Source organism: Podarcis vaucheri (assembly GCF_965113315.1).
Source record: "Podarcis vaucheri genome assembly, chromosome: 15".
NCBI classification, from domain to species: domain Eukaryota; kingdom Metazoa; phylum Chordata; class Lepidosauria; order Squamata; family Lacertidae; genus Podarcis; species Podarcis vaucheri.
In genome coordinates, this window is record NC_138753.1 from 11,262,595 (window position 1) to 11,290,316 (window position 27,722).

At 43.7% G+C, this 27,722-nt stretch overlaps 1 protein-coding gene across 6 annotated transcripts in view; it reads right to left on the reverse strand.

Moving 5' to 3' along the window:
* The window catches only part of AUTS2 (activator of transcription and developmental regulator AUTS2), a 679,139-nt gene that overhangs the window by 477,642 nt on the left and 173,775 nt on the right, over nt 1-27,722 (reverse strand). The window contains exon 1 of one of the 6 annotated variants that reach the window (XM_082201189.1): nt 23,957-24,404. The exons of the other annotated variants lie outside the window; for them this stretch is intronic. Within the exon in view, the coding sequence (XP_082057315.1) occupies nt 23,957-24,004 (48 nt within the window). The 5' untranslated portion in view covers nt 24,005-24,404. Of the gene's footprint in view, nt 1-23,956; nt 24,405-27,722 lie in introns of those variants that run through there. 6 annotated transcript variants of the gene reach the window in all.

Genomic DNA, 27,722 nt, shown 5'->3' on the forward strand with positions numbered 1-27,722 from the left:
ACAAACGTTTTGACAAAGCTAATAGGGCAGATCTATTTACGTGCCGCTGTTTACTCAGCTTAATTTTAATCCATCGTCTCTCGTCAGATTTGCCTGGGATGAGTATCCAACTTCAAAAAACCCATTAGTGTGAAATCCAGAGGACAGCGAAACATCTATTTATATCAACCAGAGAGGACATTAACATGGCATGAGGTAAGGTTAGGAAGAGATGGGTGCATAGACAGACTAAGTGCACTGATTTAGCTATGGCTTTTGAATGGTGGGCACCTGTCATTGAGCAGAGGAGTGAAAAACGTGAAGGGAACAGGCCCCCAGACTACAACCCAACATGGTGCATTCAAGAGGCAGAATGGCCACATCTAGGTAAAGGTAAAGGGACCCCTGACCATTAGGTCCAGTCGTGGCTGACTCTGGGGTAGTGGTGCGCATCTCACTTTACTGGCCGAGGGAGCCGGCGTACAGCTTCCAAGTCATGTGGCCAGCATGACTAAGCCGCTTCTGGCGAACCACAGCAGCGCACGGAAACGCCGTTTACCTTCCCGTCGGAGCGGTACCTATTTATCTACTTGCACTTTGACGTGCTTTCGAACTGCTAGGTTGGCAGGAGCAGGGACCGAGCAACGGGAGCTCACCCCGCCGTGGGGATTTGAACCGCCGGCAAGTCCTAGGCTCTGTGGTTTAACCCACAGTGCCACCCGCGTCCCAAATCTACACCACACATTTAAAGCATGTATCTTTCCCCCAGAGAATCATGGGAACTGCAATTTGCTAAGGGTTCTGGGAATTGCAGCTCTGGGTGCAGTAAATTATAGCACCCATGATTCTCTAGCAGAAGCTTTAAATTTGTGGTGTGGGTGTCACAGGGGTCTTGGGACTTAGAAGCTAAATTCACCTGTCCTGGTCCATTGTCATTGATGCACCTGTCCACTATCATGAACTTTATCAATGAGTGAGCCTTACTGTGCAGGTTTGAGATTGGACTGTTGATCAACAGAAGCACAATAGAATTTCTGAATGCCCCCCGCCAAACATTGTCTGTGAAATCCTCTTCCTCCATCACAATAAACATGAACAATAAGAATCACAACGTTCTCGTAGCTCTTTGCCCAAATCTGCAAATGGCATATTTCAAATATTTCATTTAAACATGATCTCCGCCACCCTCCATTCCTAAATTCTCCACATTCCTGCAGCAATTTGCGAATCTCGCCCCTTTCTCCAGACGGACATGTTTTTGTATACAGTTTTGATCAAAAACACACATTTCTGCAAGGCATTTCCCCCAATATACAGTGGTACCTCTTGTTAAGAACTTAATTCGTTCTGGAGGTCCGTTCTTAACCTGAAACTGTTCTTATCCTGAGGTACCACTTTAGCTAATGGGGCCTCCCGCTGCTGCCGCACAATTTCTGTTCTCATCCTGAAGCAAAGTTCTTAATCTGAGGTACTATTTCTGGGTTAGCAGAGTCTGTAACCTGAAGCGTATGTAACCTGAAACATCTGTAACCCGAGGTACCACTGTAATGCATTGTTGTTAGTCGTCCCCCCCAGTAATATATACATTTCTATCCACATTTTCCCCTAATATACGGCATTTGTGTGTGGGGGGGTGCACATTGCATAGTTAGATATCAGCACTGCCAAATCTGGAGAACAGCGGCATTTCGGTTTGCATCTTGGTTGGAGAAATGTGAAGTTGACAACTTCTGGTTAAGATGCAAGCAATATCGAATTTCTCCCACCCACCCCCATCTCTATCTCCAACCATTCATCTGAGCCCCGAAGATGGCAGTCGGGTTCCACCCTGCCCAGCACTGCCCCATTGGCAGTCTCCCCCCGCCCTGCCCGGCTCTCCATCACAGGCTGATGCTCATGGCGCAGTATGAAGGGAGAGGGCCTTGACAGATGCCGAAGTGACAGCTTTGCTTTGTCAAGGTAGCACACTGCCGTTGTGCCAGGGCCTCCCGTCAGCTGGGGAAGCTCAGCGAGGGCCGAGATGACAGCTTCTCCGGTTCTTTCATCAACCAATGTGACTGGGTGACCTTTCCTAGCTCAGGCAGCTGCCTGCCTTCTTCATCCTATCATGGCAGAAAATAAGTCCCTTGGGGTAAACTGTGCCCTTTCCCTAATTAAAATAAAATCATAAAGAGAGGAGGAGACAGCAGTCGCAAATTGCCACCGCAGCTCTCCTCTCGAAGCCAGACACGGAAGCGAGAGGAGGATTGTGGTGGGCAGAGAAAGAAAAGCGTTGGGGGCAGGTGGTGAGGAAGGATGCCCGTTACAAGCAAATTTAATGAGCATGAAATATCACCTTGCTCCATATATGCCGAGTTGACCCCCTTCGATCTGCAGACGTGGAACTGTTGTAGGTGCCACATAATATGCATTCCACGTTTCTAAGAAATTGATTTTTTTGTGTGTGTGGCACCTATACACCTTGGAACTCCCTGCCTATTGACATCAAACAGGTGCCTCTCCTGAACTTTTTCCACCACCTGCTAAAACATGTTTGTTAATGTATAAGGGTTTATGTTTGCTGAGGGTGAAAAGGACAGGAAAGGGTTAATTTTGGTGTGCTGTTTAATGTGGGTGTGATGATGACTCAGCAAGCATGTGAGAACGACTCAGCACAATTTGCTCTTGGCCCCTGCTCATGGCCAGAGCATAACCTGTATGCTGTAAGGCATCTACAACTGTATGCAACTGACTCGTCCTAGAGTTGTTTAACGTTTCTCTGTTCTTTTGTCATCAGGATGGGCACTCTGCACATGCCCCAACACCTATCCAGACATGTACATAGAATGTTGACATGTACTTCAATCTGGCTTTGAACATATCATTGATTTTAAACTGATTTTAATCAGTTTAGGGGTACTCTCACTTTGACTCAAGAAAATCACCTTTTTATAGTTCAAATTGGGGGAAATAAATAAAGTAAATAGATTCACAAAATGTTTAGGGGTATGCGTACCCCTGCGTACCCCCAGAAAAAAAGCATGTTATGAACATTTTAACCAGCTGTTCTTTAGCTTTTCAAATGATAGGTTTATTGCTTTATTCTTTTCATAAGCCACTTGGAGGTGGTCTGGGCAGAAATCGCTGTAATGTCCAGGAAAATCCAGAGGTATGGCAGCCCTTATCGGAAGTCTTGATTTTGGCAAATTTCATTAAAAATCATTTTGATTTTGCAAGAAAAGGGGGGGAGCAGCTCTGGATTTTTAAATATGGCAACCCTATTACAGGCATACACATACAAGATTGGGGGTGATATAAGCAACGATTGCTGCAGCTCAGCCTGCTACTTGCATGAAACTGTTTCCTACAGATTCAGAGTTCATCCAGCTCAATCTTCTAACTGGCAGCAGCTCTCAGGGACTCAGGATGAGATATGTTCCAACACTTGCCATCTGATCATTTACACTGGAGATGTCAGGGAGGGACACTTAGTCCTTCTTAATGGAAGCCAGGGACTCTATGGTTGTTCTACGGCCCATCCCCTGAACGATGACCACCATAAACATTTCTCTGGCACAATTTATACAGCACATCTCACATTATTGCCAATTCTGGAATTGAATTCATTGAGTTTGATTCTACTAATGTGGGACACGATCAAGACCAAGGTATTATTCTATCGGGACCAGCTAAACTGTGACGATCTCATTGGAGATTTGTACCGAACTGTCAGTTTTACCACTTGCACGTGAAAGTATTTTTACCCTATAGATAGAAAGCATACACACAAGCCAAATATACACACATGTGCACATATAAGTAATTTGAAGTGCATCAGTTCCATTGAAATTCCATTGTACATAACTGAACTTGCACATCACTCTCCTGAAACTGGAGCGCCTTGCATTTTCAGTGTGCCCAAATGCTTAGCTTTGGAGCATAGAAAACAACTCTTCCTCAGTGTACTTCCTGCATGCCTTCTCCAGAACGACCTTGGGAGCCAATCCTCAAGAGATGGCTCATCTCCTTTCACTCTGATTGACTCCAATCATCACTAATGGCGAGAAGACTTATTCTCAATGCCTAAAAGGCTCGCCCTCATTCTGATTGGGCACCTCTATAATGCTGCAGAAATAGTAGCAGAAATTCTACCTCCCACAACCCCGGGCTAAGAGTAGAACTTAGTTGGACAGCACACACTGTGTCCAGTTCTAGGTGCCACTTTTCAAGACCTATGCTCTCTCACTTAAATCGGGGGCAGCTCCAGCTTTCTTGGCCATGACAGTGGTGCTAGAGCAAAGTTCAGGATCCTTCCTAGGAGCACCCACCTTCAGCCAGTCCAGGATGCAATCAACTACCATCATTTTGGCTTGGGGTGGGGTGTGTTGCTGCTGACCCACAGCTCTTCATATGGCTCTCTGACCCAAGTATCACACCAAGTCCTCAAGTAGCTATGGTCCACAAGTAGTTCGCCTACTGTCCTGGAGAGGACCATCATGAGCTGTTTTGGAAGGAAGGGTAAGATAGAAATTTCAAATACTTTATCCCGTATGTTCAAACTCGAACACCAAGACCCTCTGATGGGGCACTTCTTGTGGTTCTCCTCCCTACACCCCTGAGGTTCAGACAGACTTTACTAGGGGCTGACTTTTTGGTGAGGCAGGCCGAGCCCTTCCAGTAGAGGTTCAGCTCCTACCTTCTTTTAGACATCTCCCACAGAGCCTAGGACTTGTCGATCAGAAGGTTGGAGGTTCGAATCCCCGCGATGGGGTGAGCTCCCATTGCTTGGTCCCTGCTCATGCCAACCTAGCAGTTCGAAAGCACGTCAAAGTGCAAGTAGATAAATAGGTACCGCTCTGGCGGGAAGGTTAACGGCATTTCTGTGTGCTGCTCTGGTTCACCAGAAGTGGCTTAGTCATGCTGGCCACATGACCCGGAAGCTGTACGCCGACTCCCTCGGCCAATAAAGCGAGATGAGTGCCGCAACCCCAGAGTCAGTCATGACTGGACCTAATGGTCAGGGTTCCCTTTACCTTTACCTTACAGGTGGTATTAGAAAGGCCTTTGCAATGTGAGTTTCTTCATAGTAGCCAGTAATGTGTGTTTATATGATGTACACCATCTTCTTCCTCTCCCCCCCCCCAATCCAATTGCTCTCCTAACAGGATAACAGGCACAACAGAGTTATGTGATTGCTACATAAAAGATAGAAACAGATGCAAGATATTTAGAACATGGGGGGAGGGGGGAAATATCAAAGAGCTCCCACCATCTGTCTATAGAGCTCAGAAAACAGAAACAGCTAGGGGAAGATACTGCAAGATGCCAAGCCTACCAGTGACAAGATGGGAAATGACAGCGAACAGATTTTCACTCTTCTAAGAGCAAAAGAAACACGCAGGCTGTGGTCTCAAGTTTGAAAACCTCCAGATGCTGTCCTCTTCTCACATTTCCATATCTTTATTCATACAACATCTGATATGTTTTTCTTTTCTTCCTTTTTTTTTCAGAGAGGAAAACCGGGGAGGTGGGAGGGAGACAGACACCACGCACCCAACCAAGTGCATATGTTTTTATTGCTCAAGAGGAGAGAGTGAATTCATTGTAAGGGCCCTCAGATCTAAAAGGAAAAAAATAAGGAAATAAGGAAAAGGAGTGCATATTTTTTTCTTGAAAGGAAGGATAATCCAGACCTTCCAAGAGTTCTTGTTTTCCAGGGACAGTCCCGGATTTATGGAAGCTGTCCTGGTTTCTCATTTGATCCAGGAATGTCCTGCTTTCCCTTAGGACATCACCTCTATTTCCAGTTCTAGATGCTGTTAGTGTAAGTTGTTAAGATGTTCTAGGTGTCTCTAATGGATGGGGACCAAGCGATTCCTCTGTGGGGAAAGGTTACAGGTGGAGCTTTTTAGTTCAGAGAAAAGTCAAGTAGGAGGCAACATAACAGACGTATATGAAATTATTACGGTGTAGGGAATGTGGATAAAGAAGAACTTTTCTTCCTTTCTCATAACACTAGAATTCACAGACATCCAATGAATGTTGGGAGTTTCAGTGAAACAATGGAATTTGTGCCAACAAGGGGCAGTGATGGTCACGGACTTGGATAGCTTTAAAAGATGATAAGCTAAAAAGTAGGGACATCACCTTGCCAACAAAGATCCGTATAGTAAAAGCTATGGTTTTCCCAGTAGTGATGTATGGAAGTGAAAGCTGGACCATCAAGAAGGCTGATCGCCGAAGAATTGATGCTTTTGAATTATGGTGCTGGAGGAGACTCTTGAGAGTCCCATGGACTGCAAGAAGATCAAACCTCTCCATTCTTAAGGAAATCAGCCCTGAGTGGTCACTGGAAGGACAGATCGTAAAGCTGAGGCTCCAATACTTTGGTCACCTCATGAGAAGAGTAGACTCCCTGGAAAAGACCCTGATGGCATTCAGGTCATGTTTGTGAGCATCTGGTTGGTCAATATGATAACAGGATGTTGGACTAGATGGGCCATTGGCCTGATCCAACAGGTTGTTCTTATATTCTTAAGACTGTGACCAGGTGACCTACATGCCTATTCGGTTTCCTGTCCATAACAGAATATGGTCCCTGCTCTCCATTCTAATAGTGTCCCTCAAATCAGACTTGGGCCAGTAAGTCCTCCAGACAGAGAACTGTCTTCTGATGGTCTTTCAAAGGCCTCTGTAAAGTCGGACAGTTGGTCAAGCTGCTGACTTATACCCATAGCTCCTCCTTGACAAATAACCTATTTTATGGGACTTGCTAGCTAGTCCACAACTGGACAATTTTTGTGTGTCAAGATGTACAGATGTGAGACCAGCAAATCAGTTCCTTCTATCTACAAGTATTGTATCCTGTAATGTAAGCCCAAACATGGCAGATGGACATGTCCAAGACCTAAGAAACCCTTACAAAACATCCTGCAAGCAAACTAGACTCCACTGCAGATGCCGAGTGCCTGGAGGTGAGAGACTTTAACAAAAGTTAATTGAATATGACATTGTTTCAAATGGCAAACCACAACAGATTAACCAGAATAGACAACAGCTGTGAATCATAGCGGTGCTAAGGAGGGAGGCCTCCCCACCCCCACCCCAGGGGAAAACATGAAGTAGAAGGGTAGAATATCTCCTACTACTTGGAGGCAGTTGAGAACAATTAGGGCTCAAGAGTTCATGTTGAACCTCCAAATTTTTACTGTTCCTAACACTTAAGGGGGGGGGGAACGAACTCTTTGGATTAAATTGGAAAGAGCAGAGAGCTATAAAGGTGGTGCTTGGTTTCACTAGTATACATGATCATTTATTAAGATGAGATGCTGCTTTTCAGTTATACAACTTGAACATGAGTGAATCTCCCTATGCTTGATTTGGAATTGAGGTCAAAGTTATTTTCCTTGAGGATTTGGCAGGTGTGTGTGGCTCAGTTTTTCCAAGACCAATTCTGAATTCAGAAACTTGCTGTAAGTGAAATGGGGTTTCTGAATGCCTCCTGTAAACCCCCTAACTCCCCACAGGTACTGAAACACCCCCACAGGAACAGAGGGTGCTGTAATCTGCGCAGCATTATCTACACTGACTGGAAGCAGCTCTTCGGGCTTTCGGGCACCTGTCCCTCCCAGTCATACCTTGGAGAAAGGGGGGATTGAATTTAGGACCTACTCCATGCAAGGGTCATGCTGTCTCACTGATCTATGACCCTTCCTTAGAAGTCCTCTGTGACGGGCAGCTGAGCTAGGCCAGAATCTGGTGGTGCAGTGCCTCAGAATTCCACCAGAGGGCTGGATCCTCTTTCTGATTGGCTATCAGTCCAGTATACCTCGGTCCAGTATACCTGAAGGAGTGTCTCCACCCCCATCATTCAGTCCAGGCACTGAGGTCCAGCTCTGAGGGCCTTCTGGCGGTTCCCTCACTGCGAGAAACCAAGTTACAGGAAACCAGGCAGAGGGCCTTCCCGGTAGTGGCACCCGCCCTGTGGAACGCCCTCCCACCAGATGTCAAAGGAAAAACAACTACCAGATTTTTAGGAGACATCTGAAGGCAGCCCTGTTTAGGGAAGCTTTTAATATCTGAAGGACTATTGCATTTTAATATTTTGTTGGAAGCTACCCAGAGTGGCTGGGAAACCCAGCCAGATGGGGGGTATAAATAATAATAATAATAATAATAATAATAATAATAATAATAATAATAATAATATCTTTTTTTTAATTGATTTTTATTGATTTTCCAAAATAGAAACGAAAAGAAAAATAGAAAAGAAAAAAGCATATCAAAGAAAAATCCAAACACCCCGCGCACAATATACATACATTAAAGATATTTTTCACTTAAAACTTTACATTGTCATTTCTTTGTAGACTTCCTTCAGCTTGTCCGTAAATCTTTCGTAGCAGTACCCCTAGTCCCACATTTCTTAGTTTGTATTGTCATTGGTCTTCTTTGTTAACTTCTGTTTGCTTAAAACAATAACTCTTAATCTTTTCACAGTGCTTCTCTAAATCCCTTTAACGTCGTTTTTCCCTCACTGATACATTCCAGGTACTCCACATACTTTCCCCAGTCCTTGATAAACTTTTGGTCTCTTTGATATCTGATCTTTCCTGTCAGTCTGTCTAACTCTGCGTAGTCTAGTAACTTTGATCTCCACTCCTCTATCGTTGGCATCTCCTGTTTTTTCCACTTCTGGGCAAGAATTATCCTTGCTGCCGTAACCGCATAGTATACAAATTTACAATCTTTCTTTTCAATATCCTTCCCTAATAACCCTAACAGAAAGATTTCAGGCCTCTTTTTAAACGTATATTTCAAGATTTTCTTTAACTCAACATATATTCTTTCCCAAAATTCTTTAACTTTCCGGCACTCCCACCACATGTGGTAGAAGCAGCCCTCCCTATCTTTACACTTCCAGCATTTGTTGGATATCTTGTACATTTTTGATAGTTTTACAGGTGTTATGTACCACCTGTAGAACATCTTCATAACATTTTCCTTTACTGTTATACATGCTGTGAAATTTAGACCCTCTTTCCATAATTTCTCCCATTCCTCAAATTGTATACTATGGCCTACATCTATAGCCCAGCGGATCATTACTGATTTCACTTCTTCATCTCCTAGATTCCAATCCAGCAACATCCGGTACATTTTAGATATTATTTTTACATCATTATTTATAATTTCCATCTGAAATTTGGAGTCTTTATCCGCATACCCTCTTTCTTTAGTATCTTTCCTGAACATCTCGTTAACTTGACGATGATGTAGCCAATCATACACATGCTCCTTAACTTGCTCATAGGGCTTTATTTTCCACTTCCCATCTTCTTTAACTGATAGTTGACTATATGTCGCCCAGTTACTCCTCATATTGATTTTCTTCACACTCATCGCTTCAAGAGGTGAAAACCAATGTGGGACCTTAGGTTCTAATAAATTTCTGTATCCTTCCCATATTTCAATAATTGGACCTCTGAAGACATGGTTTCCAAACCCCTTATGTACTTTCCTTTTCTCATGTCCTAAGTAGGCATGCCAGCCGTATCTGTTATCGAAGCCCTCTAAATCGAGCAGCTCCCTGTTCTCTAGTTTTATCCAGTCTTTTAACCAGCAGAGGCATGATGCCTCGTAATACAGCTTCAGGTCTGGCAGGGCGAACCCACCCCTTTCTTTTATGTCTGTTAGAAGTTTAAATTGGATCCTGGGTTTTTTGCCCTGCCAGATGTATCTTGAGAGCACTTTCTGCCATTCTTTAAAAATACGACTCCCCTTAATTATGGGAATAGTCTGAAACAGAAACAGTACCCTCGGTAGTATATTCATTTTGATCGTGTTTATCCTTCCCCAGAATGACATTTTTAATCTTCCCCACACTTCCAAATCTTTCCTTATTTCTCTCCATACCGACTCGTAGTTGTTCTTAAACAAGTCTATATTCTTGGGTGTTATCCAGATTCCAAGGTACTTCACTTTCTTAACCACCTCTATCTGGTATTGGTGTTGGATTATGTCTATTACACTTTGGTCCACATTTTTGACTATCATTTTCATTTTTCTCTTGTTTAGTTTGAAACCTGCCAGTTTCCCAAACTGATCAATTTCCTTTAGTACTTCTTCTATTGTAATCACTGGATCTTCAGTCATTATTACTAAATCATCTGCAAATGCTTTGGTCTTATACATGTTTTCTCCAATTGTCACTCCTTTTATCTTTTTGTTTTGCCTAATTGAGTTTAGAAGAACTTCTAAGACTGTTATAAATAGTAGCGGGGAGAGTGGACACCCCTGTCTTGTTCCCCTCTGTATCTTTATTTCCTCTGTTACTATATTGTTTACAATCAGTTTGGCTTTCTGTTCCGTATATATTGCTTTTACCCCCTTAAAAAAGTCCTTGCCCACTTCCATATGCTCCAAATTTTTCAACATGAAGTCCCATATCACATTATCAAATGCTTTCTCTGCGTCCACAAACATCATTATGGCTTGCTTATCAATCCTGGCAGACAGATATTCTAACATATTAATTATATTTCTTGTATTGTCCCTCATATGCCTGCCAGGAAGAAAGCCAGCCTGATCCTTGTGGATAGTTTCTGATAACAGCGACTTCAATCTTCTCGCAAGGATACCAGCAAAGATTTTATAATCTGTATTTAGAAGAGAAATCGGTCTATAATTTTTAACTTGGGTTAAGTCCGCATCTTATTATGCGGAATAATAATAATAATATCAAGACAGCTAGCCAGAGTGGGGTGGAGCAGCACTTTGGGAGGGGTTATAAAAGGAGCTTTTTCTGAGAGCGCGTTCAGATAGTTTGAGGTGATAATTTAAGAGAAAGAGCTGCAGGAAGAGTTGGAGGGTTGGTTCTGAGCTGTGTGTTACATCCACTCTGAATAGAATATCTACAGCCATAATCATAGAGTTGAAACAGAACCCCCCCCCAAAAAAAGTCATCTGGTCCAACCCCCTGCATTGCAGGAATCTCAGTTAAAGAATCCTTGACAGATGGCCATCTGACCTCTGCTTAAAAACTTCCAATGAAGGAGAGTGCACAGCTTCTCAAGGAGACCATCCTACTGTCAAATAGCTCTTCCCATCCCTCCTTAAAAGAAAGGAGATTCCCTGCCTTGCACGTCTATCTCAGGCGCTTCCTCTCCTGGATGATATCCAAACACCTCTGACTAATAATTAATAATAATAATAATAATAATAATAATAATAATAATAATAATAATGAATTTTATTTATACCCCACCCTCTCCAACCTCAGGGCAGCTAACACCAATAAAATTTCAGTAAAAACATAATGGGGGGGGAACCAATTTAAAATACAGGTTTTTTGCCCTTTTTCTTCTTTCTTCTCTCTTATTTTTTCTTATTTAGTATCTAAATGTTGTTTTATTTTGTTAAATGTATTTGTTTTTTTCTTTTTGTATGTGTAAAAGGAATTTAATAAAAAGTATATTAAAAAAAATAAAAAAAATACAGGTTAAAATGCAATTTAAAATGCAGCCTCATTTTAAAAGTCAAACCCTAAGGGGAGGCAAACATAAGGATCAGACTGAGTCCAAACCAAAGGTCAGGCAGAACAGCTCTGTCTTGCAGGCCCTGCGGAAAGATGTCAAGTCCCGCAGGGCCCTAGTCTCTTGTGACAGAGCGTTCCACCAAGTCGGGACCAGTACTGAAAAGGCCCTGGCCGTAGTTGAGGCCAGCCTAACCACCTTGTGACTTGGGACCTCCAAAATGTTGTCATTTGTGGACCTTAAGGTCCTCCGCGGGGCATACCAGCAGGACTTCTGCTCTTCTCATCACTCTGCAAGTTCTTGGAGACCAGGGACGACGGGAGTTTGTCGAAGCAGGAGAGGGACAAACCCTGGATTTTTCAGTAGTCCCTTGACCCCACTCCTCAGCTTCAGACTTGGATTCTGAACTGCTGCCTGTCACCGACTCATCCTGCCCACTTAACCCTGCTGCCCCTTCAGCATCAGGCACCTCTTCTAACTCTTCCCCCTGTGACCTCTCCTTGGTGTCCCACCACTAATCCCCTGGCTCTGAGCCTTCCTCCTCGGGGGTTTCCCTTGGGGGTTCCCTGGCCGCTGCCTCCCACCACTCCTCTTTGTCCAGCCAGTCCCCGGCATCAAAGTTAATGGGAGGCTAGAATTCAGAAGTTTAATCTTGATTCAATTAAAAATCAAGACAGCGTCTAGCACAATGCATTCGAACTGCTATAATTGGCAGAAAAGTCATTAAACAGTCTGCCAAGACCCTCGGCAATTTTCAAGTGGTCCATGGGAAAAAAACCGGGGTTTGGGAACCACTGTTCTACAGTGTTGCACTTGCCCCAAACAAACCTAATTGCGGCATAAAATGAAGGAAAATTATTGCTCATTCCTGTCGTTTATTTCGGCTCTCAGAACTTGGTTGCCTTCATAAATCTGTGGGGGTGAAGATGAAGGCAGCAAAACCAAAGGAGTCAGGGAGTGTAATTACAGCCATATTTCTCTGCCAAACATTGCAGAGCCTCAATACAAAGAGGCTTGTTTGACTCCCGAGAGCATGTGATGTATCAGCGATGGATCTGAAAGACGGCCGGATACAATGCCAATTTCTGAGAGGCGCACCAACATTTGGAGTGCAGAGGACTACAGAGGACCTATTGAAGTGAGCAGGCCTTGTAGGAGTCAGAGGTCACCAAAGGTGTGGGAGCCGTTCCAAGATTTAAGCCAATGCGGAGTGAAACACAAGGCAGGAAAGGATTTGCCAAGCGATGCTATCAGTTGTGTTCAAAGAATGAAGCTTTCTAATAGATAGAAGAGGAAGGAAAGAGCGTAGGTGGAAGGGAGGGCTTTGTTTTAAAAACGCAATCACCTAGAGTTAACTCACAGATGTGGGAATGAAAGACAAAGGTCTACGTCTGCATTTGCTTCTCCCTGATTCTGGGTACTGGCTCAACTAGGAGAGCAGAGAATTCCTTACAGGAATAACAACGAATAGCATGTAGTCCTTTTGAGCATTTTTTAAAAAAAACATCACATGGATTTTAGCATTTACTAATTTATTTAGTTTTTTATTATATGTATGCCCTGTTTAATCTCCAGTCATGTTAAACAGGCAAGAGTGAAAGCAGCAGAACTGGAAAGAGGAGGAAGCTACTAATTAACATTGCAGAAAGACAGAACCAAGAAGAAGAAAGTTACTAATCATTGCACAACCGTCTATGTGTGAGTAAACTTTACAGTGGTACCTTGGGTTACATATGCTTCAGGTTACAGACTCCGCTAACCCAGAAATAGTGCTTCAGGTTAAGAACTTTGCTTCAGGATGAGAACAGAAATTGTGCTCCGGCGCCGCGGCAGCAGTAGGAGGCCCCATTAGCTAAAGTGGTGCTTCAGGTTAAGAACAGTTTCAGGTTAAGTATGGACCTCCGGAACGAATTAAGTACTTAACCTGAGGTACCACTGTATTTACTTACTTAATTTTATTACATTTATATCCCAGCGTTCCTCCAGGGAGCTCAAGGTGGTGAACATAGCTCTCCTCCCCATTTTATCATCACAACAGCCCTGTGAGTTAGGTTAGGCTAAGAATGAACTATAGGCCCAAGGTCACCCAGCCAGTTTCATAGTTGAGTGGAGATTTGAACCCTGGTCTCCGAGGTCCTAGTCTGACACTCTGACCACCACACCACACTGGCTGAGCTACAATTCTCAAGAGTGGCTTAACCATCGAGCCATCCTCTCAGAGAACTCTGGGAGTTGCAACTCTCTGAGGAAATGACGGGTCTCCTTAACAACTCCCAGCACCCTTATCAAACTACAGTTCCAATAATTCTTTGGGGAAGCCATGCCTGTTTAAAGTGGTACACGACTACTTTAAATGTACGTATGTAGCAGATACTGTATATATATAACAGTTCAACTCTCTCATAATCTACCAGAAAAAAGTGAACTTGCGCTGATCTTAAGAGAGTCCCTTGAATATGCTGAGACAGACCACAGTGAGACATACACAGGGAAATGTAGCATAAAAAAGGGGTCAGTCATCTGTTTCACATTATCTTTTACTTTGACCCCCCAAGGAAAACATGCAGTCATTACCTGTTCTTGTTCAAATTAAATACTCTAATTTTCCAACAAGTGTTGTAAACAACTCATTTCAGCTAATCAAAACGCATCCTGAACTGATATTTTTTGGAATGGGCCTATTCCCATACTTTCCAAACTCCTCAAACAAATGACATTTAATTACAGCATTATAGGGAAGATTAAGACCTGGCAGAAACCACCCCGGTTTATTTTCATAGATCCTGTGGACCACACAAGTTATATACAAAGAAATGACAGCTGATGCCTTCTGGAGAGGTGGAAGGGGAAGGAATTGTACAAAAAAGGTCAGAAGGAACAAGAGCAGGCTTGGCCATGTGCTGAGGTGAACCAAAAACATATCCTTTTAAAGAGATGTGACCATGAATACATAGGAGGTTGCCTTATACTAAGTCAGGCCATTGGCCCATCTAGCTCAATATTGTCTCTGCTGACTGGACACAGCTCTCCGGGGTCTTAGGCGGGAGTGTCCAGGAATGAGAAGCCAAGGAAGAAGTCCAAGCCAGGGCCAAAAAAAGTCTGTAAGAACTACAGGAGCAAACCAGAAATCAGAACCTAAAGGATAGAGTACACACCAGAGTCCAGGAAGACTCTGGAACAGGAAGTCCAATCTAGGGCTTCCTGCCCAGGGAGATCCAATTGGCCAGCTGATGGTGTGGTGCTTCACTGATAAAGAAGCCACTTGCCACTCAAAGGATCATCATATGGACCTAGAAGCTTCAGATAACTTTTGGTTGCCTTCTTCTGTGCATGTATATACACAGCGCCAACGCATACAGTCAAACCTCAGCTCCTGAACGCCTCCATTTTGGAACATTTCAGCTCCCAAACGCAGAAAACCCGGTAGTAAATGTTCTGTTCTTTAAATGTTTTTCAGAAAACCAAATGTCCGACACGGCTTTCACTTGAGTGCAGGAAGCTCCTGCAACCAATTGGAAGCTGTGCTTTGGTTGTTGAACATTTTGGAAGCCAAATGTTCTTCTGGAACGGATTACGTTCGACAACCAAGGTTTGACTGTATAAGATATCAAGGTGGTACACAACAAAAATATACACAAGTGGAATAAAACACCATCAAACAATACAAAACAATAGAAAAGAGCTGTTCAGGCCTGTTGGCAAAAGAAAGAAAGGAAAGAAGGAAAGAAGGAAGGAAGGAAGGAAGGAAGGAAGGAAGGGAAGGAAGGAAGGAAAGGAAGGAAGGAAGGAAGGAAGGAAGGAAGGAAGGAAGGAAGGAAGGAAGGTCTTCTAAAAGATGTTTGGAAGTGAACAGTCAGGGATGAGAATTTCTGCCAAAGTAAGTTTCTACAATATGAAACGGGGCACTAAAGGCACTGTTATGGAATCCTTTAAAATGCTTCATTGGAAGCAATTAATAAATGAATGAATCAATAAATAAATAACCACTACCACCATTTTAAATCTGGCAAAATCTTAAGAGCTTGTGTAGATGGTTCTTTCAAATGTTGAGTGTTAGCTGAAATTCTGCAGCAGAGTTTAGAAACTTCATTCTAAACTCACTACTGATCTTTTGTTTTGTGGAAACAATGTTATGATCTAGCCATTTATGACCTAGGTCCAAAGACTGACCTGCTGAACTGCTCCAGCTTTGGCTGAAGAAAGAATTCTTTATTGGGCGAAGAGCACTAGGGATGAGGGGGAAACCTAAGAAGGTTCACCTTTGAAGGTGAATAGAATCAATTCACACTTTCTAAAACAATCTGACATCCAAAACACAGACAGTCTTCAAAATTTGCACTTCTCCAAATTTTGTAGGGCTGTTTTCCAGGCAAGTAATGTGTACCAACATGCATATACCAGGTTGTGGGGTCTATAAAGACACATACAGTGGTACCTCGGGTTACAGACGCTTCAGGTTACAGGTTCTGCTAACCCAGAAATAGTACCTCGGGTTAAGAACTTTGCTTCAGGATGAGAACAGAAATCATGCAGCAGCAGCGGGAGGCCCATTAGCTAAAGTGGTGCTTCAGGTTAAGAACAGTTTCAAGTTAAGAACGGACCTCCAGAACAAATTAAGTTCTTAACCCGAGGTACAACTGTATACTAGTGAAGTGTCCATAAAAATGCTTGCATCTGTATACTGCGCAACATACAAAAATGCAGGCTTGTTAGGGAAAATTGCTTTCACTATATCACTATATTAGAAAATTGCTTTCACTAATCACTATATTAGGCAAAATTGCATACAGACATGTGTATTTCAGGCTAAAATGCAGGTGAATTTTCAGGAGGGATTTTTTTTAAAAAAGAGTGCAAACTGATATGGAAATGTGGAGAACTTAAGGTAAGAGTGCAAAAAGGGGAAACTAAGAGAAACAAAAAAAAAAGAGTGACAGATTCTCCCACCCATAGCAAATGGGAAGAGAGTATGATCACTGAAAGTGCATCTTACTCTTCAGTATCAAAATGAACTGCTTCCAGTAGGCAAAACTCAGAATATAGAAGGTCACTTGCTATTTACATTGTGCTAGAAGCAACACCATCAATCAGAGCTTGCACTGGTAGTTTCTGTATACAGACAGAGAAGAAAATAAAGGCTATAAATACTCCCAGAGTAGCATTTATCCTCCAGGACAGAGGAAGCAAGAGGGGGAGTAGAGAAAGTACAAAAACATGACAGTCCAGCTCCCCCCTCCCATGTCAACTGAATGGTAATGGCCCTCTGGGAAAAGAAGAGGCCTTTGGGTTTAGCGGAGTTGACATTCAGTTCTCAGGCGATTAGGCAAGGCTCTATTTAATAACTTTTTGTCTAATACTGATCATCAGTGGCTTCGTAACAGGAGCATCTGGGTGACACTAATACCATTTGTGACTAGAGCTGAAACAGAATTTAACACAAATTGAGAATTTTGACAAAAATAAGAATGCAGATGTTGTTGCTTTCTGTGTTTCTCAAACTGGAGACCCAGCTGTTAGAATCATAGAATCATAGAGTTGGAAGAGACCACAAGGGCCATCGAGTCCAACCCCCTGCCAAGCAGGAAACACCATCAGAGCACTCCTGACATATGGTCGTTGGATCGCAACTACCATCACCCCAACCACTGGGCCTGCTAGCTAGGGATGATGGGTGTTGTAGTCCAACAACAGTTGGGGACCCAAGTTTGAGAAACACTGGGTCAGAGTGGGCCATCACAGTCTGGGAAGCCTTGTTCTATTATTTGAACACAGGGCATTTAATCTATTGGGCCAAAGACCTGAGAATGAAAAGGATATGAGTTGACTTATACTTAGCCATAAGTGAACAACATGTGGTATAGAATAATCGCCAAGTGGTTGGTGTCCACCAGAAGGAGGAGAATATGGCTGGTGGCCTTGGAGACTATGGAAGGCCTATTCCCAGGACAATCTAGTATCAGAAGAAGAATCCTCTTGGGTTCAAATGCATGTCTGTGACTTACACCTAGAGACTTGTGTTGAAAAGTCATAAATTAAAAAGCCAAGCTTGTCAAAGATGCCAGACGCCATAACCAAATCTCTATGCACTCTTGTTTGGAAAGGCCAACAGCTCTAACAAAAGGAACACTGAACTGCTAATCATCCATGAATCTAGCAAAACACAAATTCAGGTAAGTCCAAAATGTATGGCTCCATAAAAGCCTATCTGAACTAAACAATTTGGGACTGGGTTATTAGGAGAATTGGTTGTGCTGGCATGGACCTCCCTCTCTCTTGAGAGAGGCATTCAAGGTTCTTTTCTCACATTCCTACTGGATGGACAACATTGCCCATCTGAGTTGCTTTTCAGCTCACCGTACCAATGGTATATTCTGCATGCACAATAAGAGGGACAGGCAGGTTACCGGATCTGAGTTTTAGACAGAGCCAGAGAAATAATATCCCCAACCACTTAAACGGATTAACGGATAACATGCACACCTTTGAACCTGCTTTGCTACCAAGTGAGCTTTCACAGCTCTTGCTCAAGGACATAAAACATTTCAGCTTAATGAGTTAAGACTCGGCTCTCACCATCTCCTAAGCCAATCTGTTAGAAACCACCACTGGAGTTGCAAACACAAGCAAAGCTTGATCATCACTGTAACATATTCATCAACATTTCACAATAGAAAAATAGGGATGCACTCAAGATTCCTGCACAAGTCACCCACCACCCACTATTTCAAACTGGCTTCTATATGCTGCACTCACTGACGCCGAAATGGCCTGTTTTCCATCAACCGAATAGCCAGAAGGATTCATGTTAGCTTCTGTTACAGGTACAGAAGGAAAAGAGAAGTGCCCTCAACTTCCTAAACAATTGACTAGCCGTTGGAAGAGCATGGAGAGCATCTGTTCAGGGTTGCAGCCAGCCATGCCCCCTTTCCAGGATATTCATTTTCCCTCCCTCCATCCCAACTAGTTCTCCTGCCCGCCCCCAGCAAAACAAAAAGCCCTGTCAGCCAGCATTGTGCATTCACTGCGCATGCTCAACCCTCACTGGGTTAGTTCTGGGATCCCTTCCTTCAGATCTCCACACCCCCAGCAATATGTTTTGTGCATCTGCAAAGTGTGCCTGATTATTCCTCCCCTCTTCTGCTTGGGTGACACCATTTTGGATACATGAGCAATGACACTCACAGCCTAAGCATTGGGAATAACCATTCCAAATTTATTCAAGTAGCTGTCATGGAGCTGTCAGGCCATGAACGTCCAGAGTAAGGAATTAACTCTTTGTTGTTAAAAGCACACTTAAAAATTAGGGAAAGGCACGTCCATCAGTCCTACGTCTCTCAGCTACTCCTAGATGTGTGCCCAATGAGGCAGTTGCTGCAACAGAGAGGCCCTGCCCCTGACCTCAGCTAATGTATCTCCTCCATCCAAGCTGTGTGCAAGCATGTCACTTTCTGCTCCTCCCTCTTCAATCCTCTCCTGGTCCTGGGGCAGCAGGAGGAGATATGGAACCCCTTGACTCTCCACCACCCTGACCTCTCTCTCCTGCCTACTGCATTTGTTCTTCGCTTTCCAATCCTGCAGCTTCTCCTGCCTCTGACTTTCATCTCCCGGCTGTTACAGGCTCCCCTAGATCCCTGAACCATTCTTCCAAGCCAAGTCTCCAACTCCATTTCTCCTGGTGCCCACTCCTCAGTGTCTAGCCAGTCCCTGGCAGTAGTTGAAGGTATATCACCATCCATGCACATCCATTTATGGTTAACAGTTTTGGTTCATCTCCATATCTCTCTCTCTCTCTCTTTTCACTCTTACATTCAGTTCTCCACATCAACATGCATTAAAAACAACAACAACCCAATGGCAACAAGTCATTGTGAAAATTCATCCTGATCTATGTTTACACCAAATAAAGCCTCTGAGAATTCTTAAGCCAAGAGTTGAAGCTGAGTGGAAGCCAAAACAACGAGCATTGGTCACACTGGCTGAGGCTGATGGGAGCTGGAGTCCAGGAACATATGAATGCAACCACAATGGGAAATGCTGTCCTAGTGTGTTTCCTGGGAACACCCTGTTCTCGGCAAAACACAGAGTATCTGGATAACAGTGAGCTAAACAGCTGTTCTGTAAAACCATTCCCATTTTTGAAATATCAACTCAAGTTCAGCATCAGTCTGAAAACAGCTTCATTTCAGAGTTAGGGTGAAAACAGTCAACTTTCTGGGCCCGATGGGTTCAGCTATACTGGGTCAAAATGGGCACATGTACCCAGAATATATCCCAAGTTCAACGATGAACAAAGTAAGGATTTCAGGAAATGAGATCTTAGCTTGTGGTACAATTGAATCCTGCGAGCGAGGGGGTGTGGGTGGGATTCATATACTTTTCCAGTTATCTGTCAGCATCACTGTTGTTAAACATGGTAGCGGTCTAGTATTCCTCTTCTCTTTTAAAAGAAAAGCATTACATAGGAATGACCCCGCGTGTGACACCCAATCTCCCCCGAGCCCCCCTTTTGACATTGAAAGCATCCTGAATATTCAACCATCTGGTTGTTACTCGTTGTAGCTTCTAAAATGTACTTTGGGGTTACAAGTCAAAACCTGCCATCCACAACATATTTGACAGAATCCCACTGAGCCTTTCTCTGTGTAGTCTTCTTGTTCCTTCTCTTCGTCACAAGCCTGTTCCCTTCCAGGCAGGCGCGTGCGGGGGGAGACCACCCTCTCATCTTTGTTCAATGCCCCCAAGGATACGGACAGTGAACATCCCTTCTAACACTCTGCAGCATCCGTTCACATCCACATATGCTTGTCCCCCCCCCCCGCCCCCACAGACAGCAGAAAGGGAAGGCATGGAGATGGGGGAGAAATCAGGTCCACTTTGCATTTAAAGACAAATCAACCTAATTCACATTTTAGATACAGCAAGAGAACAGAAGACCCTGAATTTGTGTTCCCCTGATTTCTGCAAGGTCGTTCTACAGCCAGATGATGTGTACAAACATGCATATACTGGGGTAAAATGTGCATTAAAAAGTAGCACAGGGAGGGAAGGACTGGGATCTTTTCATAGTGTTGGGCAACCCCAACGAGCCACTAATGAGAGCCAGAACAGAGTACAGAGTACACATCAGATACTGTTTTAATCTTGGTGATATGTCCTGACCTCATGACAACCATTCAATCCCTAAAATGCCCAGATTCCATATAATAACTCCAGAATTTCCCAACCTTTGCTGGCCTCTTTATTCCAAGATGGAGAATCCATAGCCTCCAGACACTGTTTGATTGCAACTCCTGTAGTCCCAGGCTACTGGTCAGCTGGGACTGGTGGGAGCTGGAACCCAACAACAACTGAGGATTCACAGATTTGGTTATTCTGAGGGATGGGTTGAATGAGTCTGTTTCCATTCCATATCACTTTTGAATGTGTTCACCCAGAAGCCCATTCCATCCCATTTCTGCATTAAGCTGCTATGATCCATGCATAGCTGAACTACACGCCCTGCCCTGCAGCTACTTAAAAGTCTCAAACTTCAAAAGGCAATTGTGTCCCCAAAATTACAGGCATGCAATTGCAAACATTCCTGGGCACTTCTTGCGTGTTTGCAAAAAATACCAACCTCCCTGTCTGTGGAGAGGCTTTCCCCCTCTGCTTTGATCTTCTTGCAGAGCGAAACACACTGGAGAACATCAGAGCCCTCCCCACTCCTCGCAGAACAGCTGACGGTCAGGAGGAGACCCTGAAAGCCACACAAGGTCTCACCATGGAGCATATCACAGCCTCTGCTTTAAATGGAGATGGAGAATGCGCTCAGGACCATTTTCATACAAGGCATGAGCTTGACCCCTGAGCAATGGGGGAGCTTTGGATCCTGTCCTCCACCTTCCTCCACCAATCTGCTTGCCTCATTTCAATGAGACCTTGGCAAACTGCATCCTGATAGGCATTCTCTTACATCATTGGGCTAGCCTGAGCAAGGAGGAGGAAGAGATGGTGATAGTGGTAATAAGGGGCAACAAGTCCTTGGATCAATGGTGAGTTGGGGTCTATCATTTATTTTTCCCAAACGCCCCACTATTTAGGGAAATAAAATTTAAATGCTCCCAGACTTGCACACCTGGCGCTGATTAACACGGTGGAGAGGGAATGCCTCGTGAGTCCGGCATCTGCCTAAAAATGCTACACGGTGACACCAGGCTTGTTCCTAGCCCATTACACACACCCCACTGTGCAAAGTTTATTTGTTTCCACGCATCTTTGTTGTGCAGTGAGCTGTAAAAGTTGTCTGATAGTCAATAAAAAATTTACGCCTTGACAATGGAAATGTTTCTCTCCTCCCCATCCCCTGTCCTTTCTGGGTTGCTGCGAATCTGCTCAACGTGCATTTCTCCCCTAACGTGAAGAACACGATGGAGCAAAGGTGGTGGTGCTTCGTGCACATTGGGCCTGGGAGGGCGAAAGGCAGAGGAGGCTGACAGTAGGTGGCAATGAGAGCCAATGACAGGCAGAGACAACTCACTCTAGTTTGGTCTCCCTCCTTCTCCTCCCTGCTGAGTTCTATTAGGGCAACATTGAGACCAAGGAAGAAGAAGGTGACAGCCAAAGCCATTCAAGTAAGAAGGCAAGCAGACTGAAGTTGATGGGGCAGTGCCCAGTCCTAATGGGCCAGCCTCCACTGGTGAACCAGCACTTGGGAAGAATTAAGCCTGAAGTTAAGAACCTAGGAAGGAGCCTTATCCCGAGTCAGGTCCTTCATCTAGCTCAGTATTGCCTACAATGGTTGGTAGCAGATCTCAGGGATTTCAGGCAGAGATCTCCCCCAGTCCAACCTGGAGAAGTCAAAGATTGAACTGGAAACTTCTGTGTACAGAGCAATGTACTCCATCACTGAGTTACAGCCCTTCAGAGTTGGTTGGGCAGTGCCCCCATGTGCCGGAATGGACCAGCCTCCACTGGAGAAAGACTTCCTTTTCCAATTCAAACTAGACTTTGAATGTCTTCCCTGGATGGAGGGTGACAGGCAGACACCTTAGTGATCATTATTCCTGTACGATGCTTGAAGCCAAGGGACTACAGTGGTACCTCGGGTTACAGATGCTTCAGGTTACAGACTCTGCTAACCCAGAAATAGTGCCTCGGGTTAAGAACTTTGCTTCAGAATGAGAACAGAAATCGTGCTCCAGCGGCACAGTGGCAGCGGGAGGCCCCATTAGCTAAAGTGGTACCTCAGGTTAAGAACAGTTTCAGGTTAAGAATGGACCTCCAGAACGAATTAAGTATGTAACCAGAGGTACCACTGTATTCTCAAGACTACCCTCAGCTTCCAGATCCCAAAACTAATCCCACAATTTGTCAGTCAAGGTGCCCCGCAGAAGGTGACTGATGAACAAAATGACTCCAAACGATCCATACCAGCCACCCAAGAAGTAAACATGGTACCAGGGGAGCAACCTCCCTCTCACAACACTACCTGGTCTTTTGCAAGAGTAAAATCTGTCCCAGCCCTCCAAAGATGGCAAAACAGATGAGAGCAAGAACAAGTCCCCAGTCGACCAATTTGATTGGGTCACCACACAACCAAGTCTCTAGCTTGAAGCAGCCCCAAGCCATATGGAAGAGGGCATCCAATGGGTCACAGGACCACAGTTCAGTAGTTAGATTATCTGCTTTGCAAGATAATCAAACCTTGGTATCTCCAGGTAGGGCTGGAAAGATCCCCTGTCTGAAACCTGGACAGCGGCTGCCAGTCAGTGTAGACAGTACTGAGCTAGTTGGACCAACGATCTGACTTGCTATAAGCTAGCTTCTAGTGTTCACAGTCATGCAGAGCCATGGAGTGTAGCAAGAGAACAAAACAAGACAACAACAATGACAACAACAACAACCTTGGCATGTAACATTACTAGATAAGTTGTCCAGCTGGAAAGAATCAAAATGATGGCCATGGCAAGGGAGAGGGTGCAATTTTGGTCTCTGTATTTGACCCATGGAATATGGTTCTGCCCCCAAAGGAACTCTAGATAAATAGATAGGTGGAGATCCCCTGCTCAGCTATTCGACAAAATAAAATGAAAACCAGCATTTTTGTTTCTGCCATCTCACTGCCATGCTACAGAACTTTTACTTCTCCAACAACTGCACAGCATAAAATATTCCTTTCTCCTCTTGCAGGAAATATACACACACTTCTTTCCTGTGGCTATTTCAAAGAAACTGGGTCACAAACCAGACCTAACGTTTTCCTGTGTTACTCGTAAGCAAGTCAGATTGCCAGACTTCCAAGCCTTTGTACGGATTTCAGCCCAAGAATGACCATAGCCAAGGAAAACACATGCGGCTTTGAAACTTCAAGGCAGCACTGAGGACCACGAGTGACCAGGAATACCTGTCTAAAAGTGGGATCTGTGCAGGAAAGATGCCCACATGCACCTCTCCTCCCAGGAAGGAAATATATCAGCTTCACATACCTTTTCTGCATACTTGAATTTTACGTAGAACCAGCTCGACTTGATCATCGTCTCTGACTTTCAGGTAAGCTTTTTTACCCCTCCAAAAAAAGATACCAGCAATGTTTTTTTTCCTCCTTTAAAAAAAGGATCCCAAGGGCTCTCTCGAACGGCAGAATGTTTTTTTTAAAAAAAAGAAGAGGAGGAGGAAGGGAGAAAAAGGAAGGAAGAAAAGGGAATGGGAAATAAATTCTCGCTTTCAGCTTGATAGCTCTGCACCCTCGCTGAAGGAATGCTGGATTTTGCCTCCCTGTAGCTGCTGTCCAAAATGCCTCCGTCTGTGCTCCTCTGTTGACTTGGCTGCCTGACAAGACACTTCCACAAACGGACCGCAAGCTGCATTCATCACAAGTGGCACATGTCAGTAAATCCAAGAGGCTTGCTTCAGAGCTGGCAGCCACCCAGGACCGTGACCTCCCCTGGCGGAATGAATAATGAATTCCATCGCTTCCCCCTCCAGACACAGATTAACACCTGGCTAAACATTATTCTGACAACCAAAGGCTGAGCGGCTTTTGGCTGGCCTGCTTGGAGAGCCCACGGTGGCGGGTTTAACCCTTTGCACTCGCCGCGTCCGGATCCCTACCACCTTTCCTATAAACAACAACAAAGCGTGGGGAGCAGGGAAGGAGGTTCCTGCCCAGCGAAAAACCTCTTCCTCTCCTTCAAAAGGAGAGGAGAGGAGGGGGAAAAAAAAGATTACAGGCCTAAATATAGCCGAGAAACTATAAAGCCTCTTAAGCAGAAAGCCACCGTCTCTTTCCCAATTCTGCGGTCAAATCTTTTGTATTCCAAATGCCATCACAGGAATGGTGTGAGGTCCATTACCCGCCCTCCCTGCCGTGCTTCTGGCATCCTTCAATATGCCTCCCGTTTTGAGAAAACGTCTTTTATATCCCAGTACATTGCAGCCCAAGAGTAAATAATGAACATCACCTTAGCCTGGGTTTAGTGGCAATAAAAGAGGTGGCGAGGCTACCTCTCTCTGCCTCTCTCTAAGCCACTCCCTCTAAGCCTGGAGCTCCTCCCTCTTAAGTCCAGATGAGTCATGATTGGCTGGGGATCTTCTGGGCAGGATCATTAAGTCAGGGGCTCATAGCAGCATGCCTTGGGGAGTCAGATCTGTTCGGGAAGTGGGCATGGGATTAACCCCTGGCTGTCAGTGGAAGAAACCCCCTTAGATCAAACGTAATTGCAACCCTTCAAGTCCTCTCCTCTATGGAACCAGAGTGAACTAAAATGCTTGCCGGACAGGGAAATATGAGTCAACGTGCCTGTAGGGTGGCTCCCTAAATTCTCTCTTTTTTTTTTTTTTAATAATTTTTATTAATTTTCCAAACATATAATAAAACAAATAACAAATAACAAAGCAAACCCTACAAGACATACAAACAAATAAACATGTATAATTTCTTAAACTTATTTTTAAAACCTTCTTTCCCGGACTTCCCCATACCTCCCTTTTTCTGCATCCTTATATTAACCCTTTCTCAGCAACCCTTCGTTCAGTTAATTCGCTCATTTTCTTTGTACATTCTTTAAGTTTATAGTTTACAGCTGCAATTCTCTATTTCTTGTAACCATAACATCTCAAGCATCATCAATTTTACAACAGTCTTTAAGATATTTTTTAAATTTCTTCCAGTCTTCTTCCACTGTCTCTCTCCCCTGGTCGCGAACTCTGCCGGTCATTTCTGCCATTCCCATATATTCGATCACCTTCGCTTGCCATTCTTCCAGAGTAGGTAGCTGCTGCATCTTCCAATACTTTGCCAGAAGAATTCTTGCCGCCGTGGTAGCATACATAAAAAATGTTTTGTCCTTCCTTGGCACCAATTGGCCTACCATACCCAGAAGAAAGGCCTCTGGCTTTTTCAAAAATGTCCATTTAAGGACCTTTTTTATTTCATTATAGATCATTTCCCAGTAGGCCTTTACCTTCGGGCAGGTCCACCAAAGGTGATAGAAGGTACCTTCCGTCTCATTACATTTCCAACATTTATTACTGGGCAGATGATAAATTTTTGCAAGTTTGACTGGGGTCATGTACCACCTATAGATCATTTTCATTATATTCTCTCTTAATACATTACAAGCTGTAAACTTAATACCTGTGTTCCATAACTGTTCCCAGTCATCAATCATTATGTCATGACCTATGTCTTGTGCCCATTTAATCATGGCTGGTTTTACTACTTGATCTTGTGTATTCCACTTCAGCAGCAAATTATACATTCTCGACAGGTTCTTAGTATTGGGTTCTAACAGTTCTGTTTCTAATTTCGACCTCTCCCTCTGGAAACCTATTTTCCTGTCCTGTTTAAATACCTCATTTATCTGATGGTAATGCAACCAATTTCGCACCTTAGACTTTAATTTGTCAAAACTCTGCAGTTTAACTCTTTCACCATCTTGTTCTAAAATTTCAGAATATTTTGGCCAGTTGGACTCCATATTTAGTTTTTTTACCTCTTTAGCCTCCATTGGTGACAACCACCTAGGGGTTTTACTTTCCAGCAAATCTTTATATCTTATCCAAACATTGTACAGTGCTTTCCTCACAATATGGTTTTTAAAGCCTTTATGCAGTTTTACCTTGTCATACCATATATATGCATGCCAGCCAAATCTATTATCATACCCTTCTAGATCCAAAATGTCTGTATTCTCAAGAAGTAGCCATTGTTTCAGCCAGCAAAAAGCTGCCGATTCATAATAAAGTCTCAAGTCCGGCAGGGCAAAACCCCCTCTATCTTTTGCATCAGTTAAAATCTTAAAGTTTATTCTGGGCTTTTTGCCCTGCCAGACAAATTTTGATATGTCTTTTTGCCACCTCTTGAAACAGTCCATCTTGTCCAAGATCTGGAGTGTCTGGAATAAAAACAACATCCTAGGCAATACATTCATCTTAATGACAGCCATTCGGCCTAACAAGGAAAGTTTCAGTCTTGACCATATTTCTAGATCTTTCTTCACCTCTGTCCAACATTTATCATAATTGTCTTTAAATAGATTTACATTTTTAGAAGTCAGGTTCACACCCAGATATTTCACCTTTTTTGTTATTGTTAAACCTATTTCCTTCTGAAACTTGTCTTTTTCTGCCATTGTTAGATTTTTCTCTAACACTTTAGTTTTTTGCATATTCAGTTTAAATCCTGCTACTTGACCAAAATTCTCAATTAGTTCTAAGACCCTTTTAGTACTAGTCTCTGGCTGTTGCAACGTCAGTACCAAATCATCTGCAAACGCCCTTAATTTGTAGTCTTTTGTTCCGAGCTGAACGCCTTTAACCAATTGGTCCCCTCTAATCATGTTCAGCAAAACCTCCAGGACTGTTATAAAAAGTAAGGGTGATATTGGGCATCCCTGTCGCGTACCTTTTTCTATAGGAATCTCTTCCGTTACCACATTGTTAACAATCAGCTTTGCTTTTTGCTTAGAATATATAGCACCTATACCGTTTTCAAATCTTTGGCCTACCCCCATCCCTTGGAGATTCTTCTTCATAAAGGTCCAACCAATGTTATCAAAGGCTTTCTCCGCGTCCACAAAAATTATCACTGCCTTTCTATTAATGTTAACTTCCAACAACTCTAAAATGTCTATAATGTTCCTTACATTGTCTGACATATGTCTCCCTGGGAGAAAGCCTGTTTGGTCCTTATGAATCTCCTGCACCAATACTCTCTTCAATCTTTTTGCTAAAATGTCTGCAAAGATTTTG